Source organism: Neodiprion fabricii, chromosome 1 (assembly GCF_021155785.1).
Source record: "Neodiprion fabricii isolate iyNeoFabr1 chromosome 1, iyNeoFabr1.1, whole genome shotgun sequence".
Taxonomy (NCBI): domain Eukaryota; kingdom Metazoa; phylum Arthropoda; class Insecta; order Hymenoptera; family Diprionidae; genus Neodiprion; species Neodiprion fabricii.
Window position 1 is genome coordinate 19,817,017 of NC_060239.1, and position 20,993 is coordinate 19,838,009.

Below are 20,993 nucleotides of genomic sequence, written 5' to 3' on the forward strand. Positions count from 1 at the left end.
AAATACATATAATTTTCGATATTTTTTATGCAATATTGAACGTTCTACTATTAAATGGTATAAAATATGTGTATGTGATACTTAGATTACACATAAACAAATTCGAGTTGATTATATGGCCCACCCAGATAGCGTAGACTCAACCGAGTGTCGTTACTTGGTGTCACCATCTTCTAGAATATATCTTCATCTTCTTGGAGAGCTTTCGTCAGTCGATTTGGTAGAAGAGCCGTGATCGAGTCCTCCAATCCAGAACGATCTTATCACTAAATTTCGTTTCAACCCGACGAACACCGCTGACTCTGTATTTGAAGTAGGCTTCAAGGTCCGAAACTTTTTTCAACGGCAGAAACCTCTCCAGCCCCGCAATTTCGTTTAGTTTTGAGAAGTCCATGATCGTCACTATTAATTCGTGTTTGCTCGAAATCTCTTGTGAGTTGATTTAGTTGAGTTCCAATTTCCAGTAGATGTTGAGCTTCTTCAATGTTCTAGATTTCACGTTGTTGTTGTAGAGCACTTTTCATTTGCAGGAAGAACAGCTTTAGACTGGCGTTGAAGTTTTCCCTTTTAACTGTGATAACGTCCCCCACTACATAAATTTGAAATTTGGTACGGAAAAAATGTCACGTGGTTGATATCAAACCGGCATCCGGGTAAGTGGATTAATTTTGGAACGTCGCGTGGTTGATAGCGTGGGAAAGGTATGTGAGATGATTGATATTACACATCAGCAGTCTTATTGTGGAAAAACAATGCGGGATGGGTAACCGACATTCAGGTCGGTAAAAAAATACACGCCCCCCGTTGCACCCTCCACCGTTGGCACGCGAGCATAATATAGAGACTTTGACCTTCGGTCGGTAAGATTGTCGGTAAAGCAGCACGATTTTAACTTTCGACCGACAAGAATTGTCGGTAAGGCAGTGCGATTTTGTCCGTCGACTGATACGATTGTCGGTAAGGTTGCACGTTTTTGACGTTAAGTCGGTACGGCAGACTGTGGCGTTATCGCGGAGAAGGGTTTAAGTACGGGGAGGATGTCGGCAACTGTCGGTAACAGGAATTTGTAAGTAGAACTCTTCTTGTATTGCTACTTGCTGCTTCGATGAGAGCTACATTATTGACATGAGTAACATGGCCATCTAATATTGAAAGGGCTAGATCGTCTTTACTTGGTTTAGCATACTTTTTAAAGTGATCGAACCATTTTAGGCAAATCGTTTCAGTTTCCTGCCAACCTGGCGGATGATAGACAGGAAACGTTTCGGGATTACATCCATGAATTAGTGCCACATTCTCTCCTTTGCGTGAAACAATCATTAGAGGCAGAATGAAATTCCCAGCTGCCTTACTATAAAATACACTCGCAATGGTTTCTCCTCGTTTAGCCGATGTCAGTGCTCCAACCTGCTTCTTTCCTCTTAAATTAACGACTTTCGGCGTACAATTTGGAACAGTCGTAATACTGGCTTCGTTATCATTATAGATTCGACTTGCCTGAAAATTATATTTGTCTAATAATTCAATTATTAAGTCAAAAAACTTGTTGACGATAGCATCATTAAAACCAGAAGCTCTGGCAAAAGATATTTTTCTGGCAATCTGAGTTTTAGTGCTCAAAAAAAGTCGAAAAAACCACAAATCAAAGAGCTATTAATAAGCTCTGCACTGCCACAAAATGCAATTTTCGATCTCGTTTCTGTCATAAAATAAACTATTTTGAAAATTGGAGGGTTAGCTTACCGGAAAGCTAGCTCCCCCCCCACCCAAAATGACTTTTATCAACATCATTTTGACCACCACTGTTTACCAGTTTGGGTATGTAGTTTCAATGGTTTGAATACATATGAAAATTCAATAAAATTAGAATAAATAATAAATGTCGACATCACGTAATATTTTTTGTGAAAAAAATATCAGAATATCGACTATCTGTTTAGTAGAAAATATGCTATAGTGTATAGACTCACAAGAGGGACTTGTACAAAAAAATTCTGATACATAGTTCAGGATAATTTCTTTACAGGCAATGGCGTTGGCGGGTGAAAGAGCTTGTTATAATACAGTAATCGCTTTTGGCAGTCAACTGCTACTACTCGGAACCAAAAGCCTTCACGCAGTTTGCATAAGAACCTGGACTGAACGTTTACGCCACTTAACACTGCAAGTAAGTGCTTTTACAAATCTCTAATTTAATATTACGAATTGGCAACAAGGGAAATGAATAAGAGGCCCAATGCATTTCGCACATGTTTACCAACCATACTCAAAATCGATTCGACATTTACCTTTGTACATATCATATCTATCATATGTAATATTAATCACCCAGTAGCTACTCTGAAAAAAACTAGCGAAATTCAGTTAACCTTCCGGATGCCGTAAGTGGTTATAATGCGATTTTTATAGAATAACATCTCGTTTTCTAACTTGAGTTCTTGAAAAGTTTTGCTGGAATATTATTGCGTCTCCAACTAAAACATACGTCACAAACCGATGAAAAACATATAAACATGTAAAAACATATCCACATTATCTACTATATACTGTTCTAACCGCATTTTTCGTTGATATATAAGACTGCGTGTTTAGTTTCGTAAGAGCTTTGATTTTTGGTAATTGATGCTACGTGTATTATCATTGTATGTCATTGAAACCATTACTTCAAGAGTTTAAATTTTCTTGGTAAAATTTTTGGTATGTTACAGTCTGGGAAATGAGTTATATTCACCGGAGCTATAGTTCCTTACAGTAATTTTGAGATAATAAATCTAAGAATATATCTGCCAAAGGACGAAATGATAAAACCTAATGCGCAAGTAATTTTTTGGATCCCTGAAAATATAGTCCTGACATAAACGCGATTAAATGAATTCAGTTTCATGAACTTCTAAAAAGCAAATATGAAATATGCACAGAATAAGTTATTTACCGTAGAGATATGACACTTTGACTTAGTTGACCTTAACGTTGATTTGCACCATACAAAATTGGGTCGAAAGGAAAAAAATTCATTATTCAGTAACTTTATTTTTTTAATTCTATTTATTTGAATTGAGGTCAAAATTCATCTCAGAATGTGAGTAATAATATTGATAAATCATTTGTCGCTCGTAAGTGCCTATCGCTGGTTTGATTGATTTTCAATTCCATTCCTCGGTGCCAGTTTGTATCCAATCAGTTTCTGTGTGTCTGTTTTAACGTCAGCCCTTTTCTTACTCTTAAAAAATAGATAGTGTACGATTTCTTTTAAATTTAATTTCACATGAAAAAACGTATTTTTGTAACTGTTTAAATTTTGTAAATCACAATTTTTAAATCGGATCACATGACCCATGAGGGCGTACATACATTTTAAGCGATAATTCTAAACAATAAATAACAGAACATCGCAGATATTCATGTTACGATTACAAGTAAATACATAAAAATGGTTTATACTAAGAAATTCGGAAAGATTGGATTAATTAAAATTACTTACAAAATATTTTGTCATCCTTCAGGCTAAGGTATTGTATTCAGCAGAAGTGATTAGATCAGGTCGATACACAGCTTCACTATTGATTTTGATCAATGACAACAAGAGTCAAATTTTCAGAGATGGGAACATAAGAACTAAATAAAATCATGATACAAATGACTTAGATGCTGAATATCAGATTTTCGGTTACATGTTATGTTGTTATTTCTACAAATGTTAATCATTTCTTTGATGTTTCTTTTGTAGTAATTGCTCTCTGTGATAACAACAGATGCACGATCAAAGTCAAACTTGTAACCTAACATTAAAGAATGCGATGCAAGAGCACTATTATCTGTATCACCACATTTAACTTTCGATCCATGTCCACTTATCCTATTTTTTAGGTGTTGAGAGGATTGCTCAATATGTATTTCATCACAGTCCAAACAGTCGATACGATAGACACTGTTGATTACATTGGCAATTGAAATTTGAGATATTGAGTAGCCAACTTTGGTCAGTGCTGGCTCGATATCGTGTGCCCATCTTCAGCCGGTGCACTCGCTGCCAGCGTACGGCTGTAATTATATCTATACTGGATGCCAAAGCTGAACCCGTGCATTATCCTCCGCGTTAGGGCCAACGTTGGACAGATTCCCTGAGCCAACGGCTAAACGTGGCGCGGGCTTCAATTCTGACGGCAACGTAGGACAGATATCGCGAGCCAACGTGGGTGGCATCGGCTGCAAATCTCATGCCGACGTTGGATAGAGATCGCACGCCAATACTAGAGCGTTGCTTGGGAAGCCGCTCTACGGCCAACATTGCACAGATATCGCACGGCGATACTAAAGCATTGCTTGGGAAGACGCTCTACGGCCAACATTTGGCAGATATTACACGCCAATACTGGAACATTGCTTGGGGAGCCGCTTTACAACCAGTGTTCGACCAGTATTGTGTGCAGATACTCAAACGGTACATTGACTGCCGGTCCATATCACAACCGGACCGATACTGAATACCAATAGATAACCAAATACAAAATTCAATTTGTGGGCAAATGTACACATGATATATCCTCGATGTTCGATTCGGGTAAAGACCCCTTACCCCTGGTCAATCGCTCGGGTGTAGTTTACAAAACACCTTGTAATCATTGCAACAAGGCTTACATAGGTCAAACTAGTAGACAACTACACACCAGGATAACCGAACATAGACGCAACATCCACGAACACGAGGATAATTATACCGCATTGACGAGACATGCCATCGATTTCGACCACTCTTTTAATTATTCTCAAGCTAGTATTATAGATGTCGAACCTTTGTATTATAATAGGCTTCTGTTGGAAATGTGCAATATTGTAGCACATCCTAATTCTGTCAACCGTAAACAAGACATAGAACACCTAAGCAATATTTACACCTCTGTGATACGACCATCGTAATTTTGTCCATTACCGACTGAGCTTGCTCTCGATTTTACCTTCTTAACACAAAAAAAAAAGATTTTTTGTTTTTCTGTCTAACCCGTTGACTCTGCGTTGCTCTGATAACTATGAGATCGACCTCTTCCCACTACACACTAGACGTTCCACCGTTCTTAAGTGCTCTGACTCAACCATAACGGCTGTGCATTTTAATTCTTTTAACAAACAAACTATAAATATGAATTCGTGGGAGTTACGTGTGGCCAATGTAGTGTGTTTCGTTTTCGTTCGTTTTGCCTATTTGTTCTATTTATTTTTTATTTTTAATTATCAACACGCATTAATTAATTGGAAGTGTTATCACATATGAGGTAATCTCTCTTTTATACTTCTTCAACACCTTTGCATAAAAGTTACATCAATATGTCTTACTTTGTCAAACCTATTTGTATATCATTTTTATTTTTTGTCCGTGACAGATATTTTAAATAAAATTGTTCTGAGGAGGGCCCCCACCAGGGCCGAAACGTTAACACGATAAAAAGTGTTTTGAGTTGTGACCTTCATATCCAAGAATATCTTTAATCAGATAACCATTACATCGACTGCCATCATCGTGCCGATGTCTAGCCAACTAAAAAAGCAGTGTGAACCCATTAGATCGGTTTGCAGATGTTAGCGCGATGCCGGCTCATTTCACAATGTTGTTTGCCGATATAAATTTCTGCACGGGAAGTAGACCAAAGGAATAGAGCAGAAAATGAGTGATTCTGTGACAAAAATACTACCATGAAATACAATCCGTAGTTATATTCTGTTATGTTTTTGACTCAAAGCTATCAATTACAAACTTTTTATAAACAATTGAAAGCAAAAAATTGTGTTTTTTTCGTCATCCCCTTGTCATTCAAAATTAACGAAGCAATCTTGATACTCTGAATAGACGAGTGTAGAGAATCAAAAAACAAAGAAAATGAGCGCTAGAACGACTAAATCAGAATATTATTAACGGAGAAAAATCTGTAAAACTGGAAAAATCTGCGTTTTTTCAAAAATTGATAGCGCCGCCATTTTTCAAGTTGTAGTGCAGGCTCTCCGGCAGATAGTAGTGATTAATAGGTACTTAATGTGTGCACAACCCAGGCGTTGTCGAATAGTTGGTTTTTACGTGATTGCAATTAGTAGTTGTTTATGTACTATCTTGCTGCATTCGTCCAAAATGATCCGATTTCAATTTTCCAAACAGGTTTTGAAAGTAAAAGTATAGTACTACAAAACTTATAATCTTGTTTTGCGTTAGAATGCTGTGAAATAGATGAAAAATACTTGCAAACATGACTTGACATGGACGAGCGTGTGGAAGCGGTTGAGTTATGGGGATAGAACGGCAAACGCAGGGAACCGCGTATACATAAAGATTTATAACTTGTGCGTAGTGCGCTTGTATTACTGCACACATCCGCGCTTCCTCGTGTCTGCAATGCTGTTCTATCTCCACTGCTCAACCGCTTTCACGCGTTCAGCTGTTTTCAGTCATGTTTGCAAGCATTTTTCATCTATTTCGTAGCATTTTAACGCAAAATCAGAATATACCTTTTGTAGTACTATACTTTGTGACGGAAATAATCAAATCATCCGATCCGAAATCGTTAGGCAAAACGACGAAGACAAGTGTAGGGGCACAAACGGGCCGTATTGCGCCGGTGATCCACGACTCGCTGGCACCAAATTTTACCTAGTCCCGAACCAAACTAATATAGTTGTCGAGTAGCTAGCTGCATTAGGCCCGAGAATCGTGTGTCCGTGACTGGCGGCACGGCTAACGTTCGAGGAGTCTTTGATAATCTCAAGGAATGCGTGGGAAGAGGAGCGAGAATAGCGGGCAATTGACTCCTGACACATAATGTTATATGCCAAATAACAGTTTTTGCTACCTCAACAGTCCGGAGTATAATCCCAATGCAGGTGGTAAAATTGAAAAATATTATCCTTGGTAGCACGCTTCACTCACACACCATTTGACAGTCCTTGACTTGGAAGACCTAGCACGTCGCGTTAACGGTGTGTTGATTGATTGACTGACTTACGAGCGTTGCTAGTTAGAGTTAGTTCGCAAGCCGTCTCCTTCTCGGCCCTCTCTCCATTCCAGGGTACGCAGGCTTCAATTTGTTCAATATCCGCACCTTCACGTTATAACTCAAAAAATAGCGGCATTGATAATTTTTGAAAAAATGCTGATTTTTCGGTATTCTGGCGTTTCTCCGTTAATGATAATGCAATGGAGTCGTTTCAGCGCTCATTTTTTTCGTATTTTGATTCTCTACAATTCGTCTGTTCAAAGCATCAATATTTCTTCATTATTTTTGATTTTACACATGAAAAACAAAAAAAAAAAAAAACAACGATTTTTTGCTTTTAAATGTTTATAACAAATTAATAAATGAGAGTTGCGAGTCGAAAACATAACAGAATATAGCTATGGACTGTATTCACTGTGATAGCACAATCGGTATCCTGGTAATATTTTTGTCAGGTAAAAATCTCTATTGCCTGGTCTAAAGATTTACTTGGCATCTCGCAAGTAATCGAATTGCTGACCAATCTCTGAGTTGTTTCATGTTTCAATCCACCATCTGACTATGTCTTGCCCCAGCTCGCTCATTACCTTGAACATCATTTTGTTCGATAGCCTTGTACTCTTCGTTTTCTTGGGCAACTTGAAATTCTTCTTGCTCATTTTCTTCAGCTTGATTATTTTCTTTTTTCACTTGATCAAGTGGCATTGTTCCTTCAATTTTGATAGGGATTATTGAGTGATTTCGCTTTCATTGAAAACTACATCTCGTGCTTACGTCACTCGTCAAGTTTCAGGATCTTATTTAATATTTTGTCGAGTCATTCTGATATCCAACAAATATTACGTTCTTTTCCTTCGGATCTAGTTTTGTTCGTAGTTGAGTTGGATTGAGTTTGTACGCCGCTGACCTGGACATTCGCATATGTTTTGTACTTGGTCTCTTCTTCATCCAGATCTCGAACTGCGTAATATCCTGAGTTGACATGTTCAGTATAAATATACGTGATGTGTTTATTGCTTCCGCTCACATAGACTTTCGAAGTCTTGCCGCGTAAAGCATTGAACTTGTACCTCCTACCGGAATAAGATTCTCTCTCTTTCTCTCTCTCTCTCTCTCTCTCTCTCTCTCTCTCTCTCTCTCTCTTGGCCCTCCCGTTCTGTTGCGTTGTAGGAGAGACCGGTGCACGACGGACACCCTAAACCGTTAATTATTTTTTGTGGCTTTTGAGCACTGGGTACAAGTTGTTTTGATCTATCTCGAACAAATGCATCATTATTTTCAAAATAATATGCCATAGTTAACAAAAAAAAAAAAAAAAAATATCGGAGCACGATGGACCCCCTCCAAAAATTTTGCATTGTGTTTTTTTTTTATTTACAAGTAATTGGGCATCCTTTCATTCACTTGCATGAAATAAATCATTTATCTCTATTAATATGTATGATGAAAAAAATTAATATTTCGCAGCAAATGGCCTTTACCAAAAATATCATTTTTAAAAAATCTTTAAGTAATTTTTTGTTCCTCTTAAAAGAATGTTGCATACTTTCATTTAATATATGCTTAACAAAACTTCAACAGTAACGCAATATTAAAAGAAATTATTATTTTTTACCACATTTTTTGAACGGTCCGTCGTGCCCCAATCTCCTCTATATGGAGCTGTATTTTCCAACTATTTTCCTTTGCTTGCCAGGTACTGCATCATCTGTTGATTAACATACTCTCTCCCGTTGTCGGTTTTTAGTCTCTTGATGGGTTGGACAAACTTGTCACCACCAGGTGCTAAATTCAAAATCCTACAATCGATCGAACACTTCTGATTTGTGTATTATAAAGTACACCGTGCGGAAGCACCCTAAATTATTGTCGATGAATATGACAAAATATCTTGCTTCACCAAGTGATCCAACCTCCATTGGTCCATACACGTCACTGTGAAAGAATTTCCGAGGTAATGTATGTCGATTCACGAATTTCAGTTTTGCTAAACAGTATTCTATGTACTTTGCCTATAAGTTGACAGACCTTACAAAAGTAACTGTCATTTGCCGTACACTTCACGCTTGGACCAAGTCCACTATCTATCATTCAGTTAAGTGCCCGCACGTTTGTTAGGCTTTTATGCCTTTTATATCACTTGCTACCGCGTTCGCTTCACTGTTCGTTATCACTTTGATAAACATCCTATATACATTGTTTTCTTGCCTGACCCTCTAAGCGATTAGTTTTCCTTCGAATAGTATTTTAATGTATTCATCACTAAATTTTGCTTCCAACCCTTTTTCGTATATTCACCCACGGAAACAGATTTTTATTTAGTTTTGGCACATACAATACATTTTGCAATATTCTGTCTTCTCACTTATTGTTTATGAGACTTGATTTTTACTGCGCCACAACCTTGAATTGCACACACATTGTTGTTTCCAAGAGTCACCATGTCGCGTGCACTCTAACGGTAATCACTTAACCATTCTTTTCTGAATGTGATATGTCGAGAAGCTTCAGTATCGATAAGCCAGGCCTTCCTTCTGTTCCAATCTGAGCAGGTATTGAAGCTCACCAATCGGTATATTTTATTTCGTTATTTCACCTTTATCAACGCGCTCTGCCTTTACCAACGTAACAGATTTCCCCATTTCTTTCTCGTCTCGGATTCTCCTCCGACATTTTCATTTGATGTAATCCTTTCTCTTACAATAATAGCACACGATTCTTGTAAGCTTCCTTTCTAATGATCTCTTGTTCGAATCCTTACCTTTTTCCTTTTAGCTAATGTCATGACGGCTAGTACACTAGCTCCAGCATCATCTTGTCATAGACGATTGTTCTGTCTTATGAGCCGTTTTTGCAGCATCGATATCTGATACTCTGGGACTACGCTGTCCCAGGCCGTTATGAGCGCACTAAATTTACTGGGTAGGCTTTCAAGTATCTTTGCCATTACAGCCGAGTCGGATACTTTTTCTCCGATGTCTGCGCGCTGTCGAGCCATATTCTAAAGTTGTGCCATATACATATAGCATCACTTTTTTATTCGATGACATCTGGCACTCATTCAAATTTTGAAACATCAGCTTGTTCGATTCCGGTTTCCTCTCGTGGATGGTAACTAACTTGTCCCACATTTCTCTGCTGTGGTGCACGTTATTAAGCATTCGAGTTTTGAATATTCTGTGGCTGATGATATTAAAAACATAGCTTTCTAATTATTTTTAATCCATCATTTTTTCACATACATACCCATGTATGAAAATATTGATATAAATTAGTTGGTAATATTCGTTTTTATCCTATAGGGTTGTAGAGATTGTAGAATACAAGTATCCAGTCCTCACCTGTATGGCCTTGAAAGTCAGTAGTTTTTAATCTTTTCGTGACTCAACCGCCTTGACCACATCGTACTCTAATTTCTTTTATCACCTGTACCCGAATTTGTATTTTGTGTGCATTTTGATTTACAATCTCCTTGCCAAATGAAATGCTTTATAGAGTTGACATATATCTATTTTCCCTATACTATAAAAATGGTTTTGAGATAAATAAATTAGCCGCGTTGGAGAACGATATTTTGCTGACGTTTCGTAGACACTACAGTTTATTACATCAGGTTTAAGCCAACCTGATGCTAATTGCTTCATTACAGGGTGTCCCCATTTATATCAGAACTGCAACCGCACAACGTGAACTTTGCAGTTGACCAATCACGCGTGTTTTCCTAATTGATTAGTCGGTCAGGGGAAAAAAAAACAAAAAAAAGTTCTTCAACGTGATTTCATCTCAGAAACCATAAATTAGATAGAATCTGACAGCTGAAGCCTCGAAGGCTTTATTAGGTATGGTGTTAGAAATTTAAAGATAGTACTGTGTGAAAGTAGAAATTGTGATAACCATTCGGGATTGACGGGAAGAGTTTGAAAGTGAAAGAATATGTATATATAGAATAAGTTGCGTCAAACTGACAAAGCTATTCATTTCAAATATGCCTGGTAAGGGAAAGACCGGTGATGGAAATGGTTCTTCTGGAGGAGGGTGTCCGAAGACGAGGGTAGCTGGAAGCGAAGTCTAAGAGAACTTTCTTATTCGAGGGGTTCGAAGGGCTCTGTGAAGTTCCTCGGCTGTGGCGGACAGGCGTCGTCTAAGGAACCCAGAAGGAGTGCATCTTGAGGCTGCTCCGACGCACTTGCCCCGTAATTTTTGCTAGGCCATCAGAGGACTGTAAGATTTGTAATCCTGAGTCCTCGATGTCCAGACACCTTCCAGGCCACTTGAGGAACATTCCTAAGGCCCTTAATCTTCAAATGATTGTTCTCACTTGTTCTATTTGTTTACAAATATTTTCCTGAGTAAAGTCCGTCCTGAAATATTCTCAAACATGTATGGTAAGGGCATAAAACAAACTTAACCATTTGCCTGAAATTACCGCTTAGGTGACAGCCAGAGGGTATTGACAGCTCATATTGACAGCTTATATTAACAGCTCTCGCTTAGTTCATTATTGTGAAAAGTTGTGAAAAAAAAATTCAAATACACGATGGAGACACGGCAAGGAATGATTAGAACTTGTGGCACACGTAATACGTTATTGGCAAAAATTCGAAAATTACGTTATAGATGAAGAATCATATAACGTATCAATTAAACACTCAAAAATTATGTATAATATATTGAAAAAAATCCGGTAAAAATGCGGAAGGTTATTGTGTCATCCTGAAGATGAGAATAAGTTAGGCCACGCCAACTATGAAATAGTGACTCGCGTAGCGGCAAAGTCGAAGCGAGTACAGCGCACAGTGAAGTCCCTGATATTATTACAATAATGAAGTAAATAAGCGAAAGAAAACATCAATAATTAAATAAATTTGTTCGATTATTATTCTACGAAAATCTCATTATAACCCCGATCGGCATTCAGTTACCATATGGTTAATACTTACATTTCCATACTCACCAAAATTACCATGTTACACTGTTTGAAATTTAATTTTTAAATTTTAGCGGCGTTTCCCAGAAGCCCTTGCCTTGGGGCTTTCTTTTTATCAGGACAAAGGACAAGCTGTCGTAGGTTTGTGTGGTTCCAAGCAACGCCGTAAGCAGATTGCCCGTGACAAGGTCTGTGATGTTTTAATTCAGTACATGGATGACTTAAATCACTGCTCCGTCGAGAACTGCGCAGAAGTGGTGGAGAGCTGCGTGAATTTTTGCATACAATTAGAAAATACCGACTTATTATTTGGCAAACTGTGGGAACTTGTATGCGAAACAGACGAATTTAGAGGAAGCTATTTACGAGCACTTGAGGGCCCACTGTTGAATGGAAGTCTGGCTCCACGATTACCGCCACTTATCTCTCAACAGTTAGTGAGCTTGTATGAACAAGAAGAACGATTGGATTCATTACAGGCCATCATCGTCTTGCTTGACGTTGATTGTTTGGACATACATCAAGTAAATATAGACCACAATCAAAAGAGCATAAATAGGTTCTACTCAGTGGATGAAACACATGTTGGCACTTTTTTCAATTTCAGCGTACACTGAAACCATTTACTATTTTGAGATTAAGCACAAAATACAGTCACACTCTACAGTAGTGACTGCCAACTGTGCAATATTTTATGTCCCCATCTTGATATACAATATAAATTAGTGTATAGTCAACGTGAAATTCGCACATGAGCTTAATATAAGAATAGCTTACTGCACAAAGTTAACGCACAGGACGGCGAATGAAATTGGTGGAACGGCAATGCTGGAATGAAACAGGGGGAAGGGGAATGCTTCGAAAGATTAACGGGCTGTACGATTTTTTTTGTGACTTGATGAATTATTCGAGTAGGAATCTTGGAAATGTAGGCCAGTAGAAACATCAAATTTTTGTGGACGTTTCAGCTCCAGATTTGGATACTGATTAAGACATTTTATATGTTATAGCGATTAAAGAAAACATCGAGCAAGTAATAATATTTCGAAGTTCAGGGTATATAACCGAGTACACATATAAATTACTAACCTTAAGTTCAGACTATGACCGCATGTGTTTTGTTTTATGCAATCATCATCACTGAACAATATAATATAGTTGAATTGGACGGCACGAACACACTAGTCTAAACTCCGCTTTTACACACCATCACTGTAACAATACATATACATATACCAAGTGAAAAAAGCCAACTTGGTAAATAACGGACACCCTAATATACATGTTTCGTGAGAATGACAGATAGAGTTAGACTGCAATAAGAAATTCATTTAAAAGGAACAGAAGTACGCTAACCTTATGTATACGGATATAGATCGATTGACCGAAAGGGAAGATAGTTAACGTGCCATATTATTAACTAACGGCCATATTATTACTAACAAAAATCGTTCATATGAAACGTGGTGAATAATTGCTGAGAACTATGGGTTTCTTTCATGATGTATCCTTGGTCTACGAAGTGCCGACGACTAAACTTCTGAGACTTTGGGCTTCTACTTGAAGGAGATTATCAAGGTTGAAGAATCAAAAGATATTTTTACTAACATATAAGAAATTAGGTCTTTTGCCTACCCGTTTTATGTTCTCTAAAATTAATCCTATTGTTTTAATTCATTTACATACAAGCATAAGTTCAGGCTAAATTTGCACAAATTTCAACGTAAGTATCTTACATTTGGAAATTAGTGATGCCCACTCTACTATTGTCTAACTTTAAAGAATTTCAACTAATCTGTATAACTCCTTCTGTAGAATATTGCCGGAGGTAACGGCGCGCAAGTTGTTCAAGTCTCAGAATGTCCGTCTCGAAGGTGAATTTCGTAAAATTAAACGTTCTAATATAAAAAAAATTGGCAATCTTTTATCCTTGAAAAAGAGAAGTAAATACAAATAGATAACGCAAAATGGATGATGATCTTGATAGACACTGCAATTCCCAATATAGGTAATTTTCGTTGAGTAACGGTCAATTGAAAAAACATTTTTCTTAAGCCATATTTTATTTGCGACATTTCGATCGGGCTGCATCCGATCATCTTCAGGCTACTACAAACATCATCAGAATTAGAATTAGAAATCATGACCTTGATAGTTGCGCATCAGCCTCTCTAGTGTTGCTAGATCAGGGGGTTTCCCCCTAGACTTAGGGGTTTTTTGGAAACGTTAGGGGGCATTTAGGGGGAAAAAATGTTTGGGGTATTTTTTAGGGGAAGCCAAATTCCCGTTTTTTTTTGACAAATCGAGCAAGTGAGGTTGCTAGCCGTATGCCTGAACCCAAAATAACCCAACACGACCAGATACAACTCAACCCAAACCTGAACCTAACACAACCCAACCCAACCAGATACAACCCAACCCAAAACAACCCAACATCCAGCCGCTGGGTTGGCACAATCGGCACAATCCTCTGACGGAGTAAGGGTGGGGGTATTTAGGGGATTCTTAGGGGGAAAGAGAAATTGCCTAGGGGGAAGCTACGTGAACCATCTGGCAACACTGAGCCTCTCACAGTTTAAATTTAGGACATACTTTCTGTTGGGATTGAAAAGGAGTTCGACACCATTGGCATGAAAATATCTTTAATTTAACAATAAAATCTTAAAGTACATAAAGGTGTGTGTGTTTGCTACAATGTTTCGTAGAGAACTGAACCTTTTCGTTGCGACTCGGCTCGGTTGCCGACGTCGACCGCTCGCCTGAGAGCGTCGCTCGCGTAGCTATAACGCGCGCTATATCTATATTTTTAGGCCCGCGCTTCAATCGCAGACACTTTCGGTTTCAACATTACAACTGTACTAACAACAGAACCAAACTGGTATAAGCGATGCATAAATCGATATTTATAAATCCCACTTAACTCTTAAGATGCATCCATATTTAATTGACATTCCATATTTCGACTATCGATAGAAGTGATGGCGATTATCGGTAATCAATATATATCAATGTATCTCCATTTCCTCACTAACCGGCCAAGCGTCAATAACATGCTTAAGGAATGTCACTATATTATAAGTTAAATCTCTTAACATCTAATTGATAATACTTAATCCTTTTCTTGCAAATAATTTTTTTGTAAATCTTGCCTTGTATTTTTGTATTTTTATTTCATATTAGCAATTGTGCATATCAGTTTCCACATAACCTTTAAAATGTCGGGGCAGACATATGTTCAAAAATGCATGTGTTCTCATATCATTACAAATTAAAACTAGTTTTATAAGCACATAGGAACCTCAAAAAAATGAAACAACTGTTTAGAGAAATTTCTTGTTTTCATTTTGTTTGTAGTAGCCTGAAGATAATCGGCTGCAGCCCGATCGAAATGTCGCAAATAAAATATTGCTTAACAAAAATGTCTTTTCAATCGACCGTTACTCGACGGAAATTGCCTACTATTTATCCTCCAACGGTCATAAAGTTCAAAATATTCCCGATATAATGATAGATGTGCTGAGTTTAGGCCCACGTCATGGGATCCCTTTCAAGAAAAACCTTATCACGTCGACAAATTTAATTGCTGATAGTAAAAATACAAGGCCGATACTGAAGGCCAAGATTCCTGTTATCGACATTTACCGATATCTTCCCCAGGCTTAAACTCTTCGCCGTGATGACGTTACCGTCTACCGTACTGACTGAAGGTCAAAATCGCGCTACCTCTTTGCCGACCAAAGGTCCAGTCCTACCAACAATTTTCTCAACCGGAGATCAAAATCGCGCTGTTTTACCGACAATTTGATCGACCGATGGTCAAAATATTTTCACCAACCACGATGTCAGTAACTACCATATATTCTTTTTCCCACAATACGGATATAGGTGTGATATCAAACATTCTATAATTAATAATGGTTCTGAGAATTGTTTTTTACTAACTCGGATGCCGGTGTGTGATGTCAACCAGCCCACATTCTTTTCCCACGATATTGCTGCTGGTGTGATATCAACTATCCCACATTTTTATCCAAAGATATCAACCACATGACATTCCAAAATTAATGGTTCTGAGAATTGCTTTTTACTTACCCGGATGCCGGGTGATATCAACCACCCCACATTCTTTTTTCCACGATATCAACCACGTAATATTTTTTCCCCGACCAAATTTCAAATGCATGTGGTAGGGGAACGTTATAAAAGTCAAAAGTGAAAACTTCAACGCTAGTCTAAAGCTGTTCTTCCTGTAAATGAAAAGTACTCTGCAACAACAACATGAAACCAAGAAGTGAATAGAACTATTCATCAAGAACATTGAAGAAGGTAAACATCTACTGCAAATTAGAAGTCAACTAAATCAACTCACAAGAGATTTTTGAGCAAATACGAATTAACAGTGACGATCATGGATTTCTCAAAACTGAACGACATCGCGCGGCTAGAGACGTTTCTGCCGTTGAAAAGAGCTTCAGACCTTGTGCCTACTTCGAGTACAGAGTCAGCAGTATTCGATGGGTTAAAACGAATATTAGTGATAAAATCGTTCTGCATTTGAAGGACTTGTTTACAGCTTTTTTTTACTAAATCGAATGACGAAAGCTCTCCAAGAAGAAGAAAATATATTCCAGAAAATGGTGATATCAAGTAATGACACTCGGTTGAATCTACGCTATCTCGGTCTTTGACGAATCCGTTGCGCATTACGAGATTTACGCTCACAAACCTTACGCCTCGTCAACTGTTAACAACAGCGATGAAATTCGAATCACTGCTCAGCATCAGGATTTATGCATATTACCCAGCAAAAGTTCGGTACCTATCCATGGACGACTCCTCAAACCTGATGGTACAGCTACTGTAAACACACAGCTCATAAACAACGCCATCCGTCATTTATTTAAAGAAATTCGCTATGAAATTAATGCAGTTGAGATTGATAGAAGCAAGAACGTTGGCTTGACCAGTCTCATGAAGGGTTACACTTCCCTGTACCTTGGTCAGACTTGGCTGATATAGAACGCTGGATGTCTTGATATAAAAGAGAAGAAAAAATCAACCGATGCCGAGGGTAATTTTGACGTAGTGATACCGCTCAGCATGATATTGGGTTTCGCTGAAGACTACCGCAAGATCGTTGTCAACGCTAAACATGAGTTAATTTTGACGAGATCAAAAACTGACGTTAACGGAATCATGCAGAATGAAGAGGAGGAATTCAAAATCATGATCAATACAGTCGAATGTCTAACACCGTATTTGAAACTAGTGATTCAGAAAAAAGTTAACCTACTAAATTTAATCCATACAGATTCGCCTATTTCGATGAGCTTCCGCAGTTGGGAATTGTATGAATATCCCATATTTCCCACAACATCGAAACATGTTTGATCTGTGACAACTTCCACTCAGCTTGAAAAACCTTGATACGTCATTTTGGGTTTCCAACAAGTCGAAAGAACAAGACCGGCAAGAACGCAAGTGATTTCGATCATAGCAATATCCCGGACGTCGAGCTTTTTCAAACTCATAATCTTATCCGTACGGTAATCTGAACCTCGACATGAGTCATCATCTGTACGTGCTCCTGTACGAGATGTACGCAAACTTCCAAGCTACCTACTACGACAAGAACCCCGAGCCGTTGCTGACAAAAAGTGAATTTCTTCGAGACGTCCCCTCATTCGTTATCGACTGTTCCATACGCAACGAATCTTAGAAGTACGAACCTGTCGACATACGTCTTGAATTTGAAGTTAATGCCAACTTTTCCGCTGAAACATCGGCGTATTGCATGATTATTCACGGTCGTATTGTCGAATACGACCTACTCAGTGGTGGGGTAAAAAAGTTGGTATAAAAGCTGACCCATTACCATCACCTCGCATAGTTCAAAGATGAAGCTCATCGTCGACGTACAAGACTTTCGTAGACTTTGCGATAACACCTTCACATTGAAAGAATTAGCTATAATTTCAATTTACTCGGAGGCACAACCTTCGACGTTTCTCTTCAAGCTGCCTCACGAATAGGATTGTCTATACGTTAAATGTAAAAGCCAAAACTTATGGTTGCAACGCAATTTTTATGGTCTACTTTATAGTTGTGGAAATATACCGTTCGCAAAAGTTGAATAGATAATTGAATATGAGCTGTGCAAAACTCGCACGGTGTATGTGAAGGGGGACGAAAAACGAAATTGGTTGCTTAAAATTGTCCCCAAAGTTCAAATCATCGATTTGCTGGACCTTGGGCTGTCCATCGCTTCAAACCTTGCAAAAAATTTCGTCTGTAGCTGTGCGATGTGATGAGCATACAAAACCCAATGCATACTGCGCAGCTCGAAACGTCGTATTACTTTAAACTCAGTCACTGAATCATCATGCTGTACGGCTGGGAATGGTCAGCGATTTATGTTAGTGCGCAGAAGCATCTACAAGAACGATTCCGCATTCCTGGCGAAAATATCATCCTGGTTGCGATACTGTTGAATGAAACATATTATTATTATTATTGTACTAACGTTATGAAGAAATTTCTACTCTAACGTAGAGATTTTTTCAATAAAGCATTTTTTTATTATTCATGAATCAATTTCACACCCTCACCTTAGTTATTCAGAGAGAAATTTCGAAACAATTGCTTGATTTGAGAAACCTAAGGGGAACTGTAGTTAATCTGTCCGACGTTACACATCAGAGGTCACAAATAGTTCTCAATTTACGAAGTTAGAATGTCACGTGGTTGATATCGTTAGATAAGAATGTGTAGTAGTTGATATCGCACCGGCAGCCATATCGTGGGAAGAGAATGTCGGCTGGTTGACATCACACACCGGCATCCGAGTTAGTAAAAAACAATTCTCAGAACCATTATTAATTATGGAATGTTTTATATTACACCGGTATCCATATCGTGGGAATAAGAATGTATGGTGGTTTCCGATATCCCGGTTGGTAAAAAGTTCACTTCCTTCACTGTACCTCGACCATCGGTAGTGAAGGATGAAAGTGCGATTAATAGTAAGGCAGCGTAATTTACACTTTCAGTTGATAAAATTATCTGTAAGGCAGTACGATTTTGACCTTCGATCGATAAAATGTCGGTAAAGCAGCACGATTGTGATCTTCGGCTGATAAAATTGTTGGTAAGACTGGACCTTTGGTCGGTAAAGAGGTAGCGCGATTTTGACTTTCGGTCGGGACGGTAGACTGTGACGTCATCACGGAGAATGGTTTGAGTCTGGGGAAAATTTCGGTAAGTGTCGGTAACCGGAACCTTGGCTCAGAACCGGCCTTGTATTCCTACTGCTGACTTCGAATCAAACATCAGTCTGTTATCTTCTGAAGTCCGTAACCAAGCGAGGATAGACTTTGCAAATAAGATTCTCAACTTTAAACATAACCCTTGTAACACTGACCATTTTAACTCTAGCGCTAGTAACGCAACAAAAGAATTTCGCCTATCACACCCAGAATTATTGTTTTCAAAAGCCGATAAGGACAATACGATTGTTTGTATTACCTTGGAAGACTACAAGAATAAAATATTAGCTCAACTTTCAGATAGTAATTCGTACAAAACAGTTAAACATAGCCCAACGTATACCTTACAACTCTGGGTGACTACCCTAGCCAATAATTGGCATGAGAGCCAAATTATCGCTGAAAACCAAAAACGTAATATCAATGTGAACAATAGTGTATCAGTTAGGACATATGGTTCACCAAAAGTTCACATAATTGGTTATCCGGTGAAGATAATTGTTTCATTCAGTCCGACATATAAGTTACCCAAAATGTTGAATATGTAGCTAAAATCTGCTCCAGTCACTCCGAAACCTTACATTAAAATTAGTAATACTTTAGTAGATTCGATCAGAGGATATTTCCTGCCTCGCGATTACATTCTAGTCTCTTTGGATGTTGCCGCTCTGTTTACTAGCAACGTGCTTTTAGACCTGGCAAAAGATTCTATTAAAAAGTGGTGGCAAGCCATTTCTCCAAATGTTAGTATTCCTTTAGATCAGCTCACTAAGGCGCTGAATTTGTGTTTTGATATTGCTTTCTTCATATTCAATAATATCATTTTCTCGCCAACTTTTGGCTTACCCATGGGGTTACTACTTTCTCCGATTTTGGCTGACTTCGTTATTGATGATCTGGAATCACATTGTTTTACAAAGTTGTATATTATGCTACCTTTTTACTACTAATATCTTGATTATATTCTTACAGCTATTCCCAAAAATGCTGTTTCACTATTGTTACAAACTTTTAATAGCTACCACACAAGACTAAAATTCAGCTGCGATTCGGAGTCGGATTTCAAAATTAATTTTCTAGATGTTATTATCATCGATAGTTCATCTACTATCAAAACAAACTGGTATCAAAAAGCCACTTGATCGCACAGATATTTAAATTATAACTCTTACCGGTCTAGGTCCTACAATATTTGAACCATCAAGAATTCGGTCGATAGAGGGATAAAACTTTCTAATAATTGTTATCATGAAAAAAACTTAATATATGCTGAGGAACGATTAGACTGCTAATTCATTAGACAAAAGCATTAAATGTAGGTATCAAAAAATACTACATACAAATCACATCAATAGGAGTATTTCAGATGATAACAATAATTTTTCAAGTTTCATTTCTATTCCTTATGTAGCTGGTTTATTTCAATCTTTAAATCACACGTTCAAAAAATACAATGCACAATTCGTGAGAAAGAGCTTGAATGACTTGCGCTCTTTGTTTGATTTCGGTAAAGGCAATTTCCCTAAAGATAAGCATTCGAACATTATTCATGAGATCTCCTGCAATGTTTGTAAAAAGTTATATATTGGTCAAACCAATTGCCACCTCGCTATGAGACTAAATGAATATAAGAAGAACATCAAAGACGACGAAGACCATTGTACAGATTTAGTAAAACACGCTTTACAATTTGATCACTCGTTCGATTACGATAACGCCAAAATTTTAGATCAAGAACCGCGTTATTGGAACTGCTTAATCCTTAAAATGTGCAACATCGTGAATCACACTAACTTTTTTAATCTTACGCAAGACGTATAAAAG

At 37.9% G+C, this 20,993-nt stretch overlaps 1 protein-coding gene across 1 annotated transcript in view; it reads left to right on the forward strand.

Annotated features, from left to right (window-relative positions):
- LOC124185645 (vacuolar protein sorting-associated protein 8 homolog) overlaps positions 1-20,993 on the forward strand; it is a 155,952-nt gene that overhangs the window by 80,885 nt on the left and 54,074 nt on the right. Inside the window, exons 7-8 of the mRNA XM_046576603.1 lie at positions 2,027-2,167; positions 11,979-12,428. Of these exons, the coding sequence (XP_046432559.1) occupies positions 2,027-2,167; positions 11,979-12,428 (591 nt within the window). The remainder of the gene's footprint in view (positions 1-2,026; positions 2,168-11,978; positions 12,429-20,993) is intronic.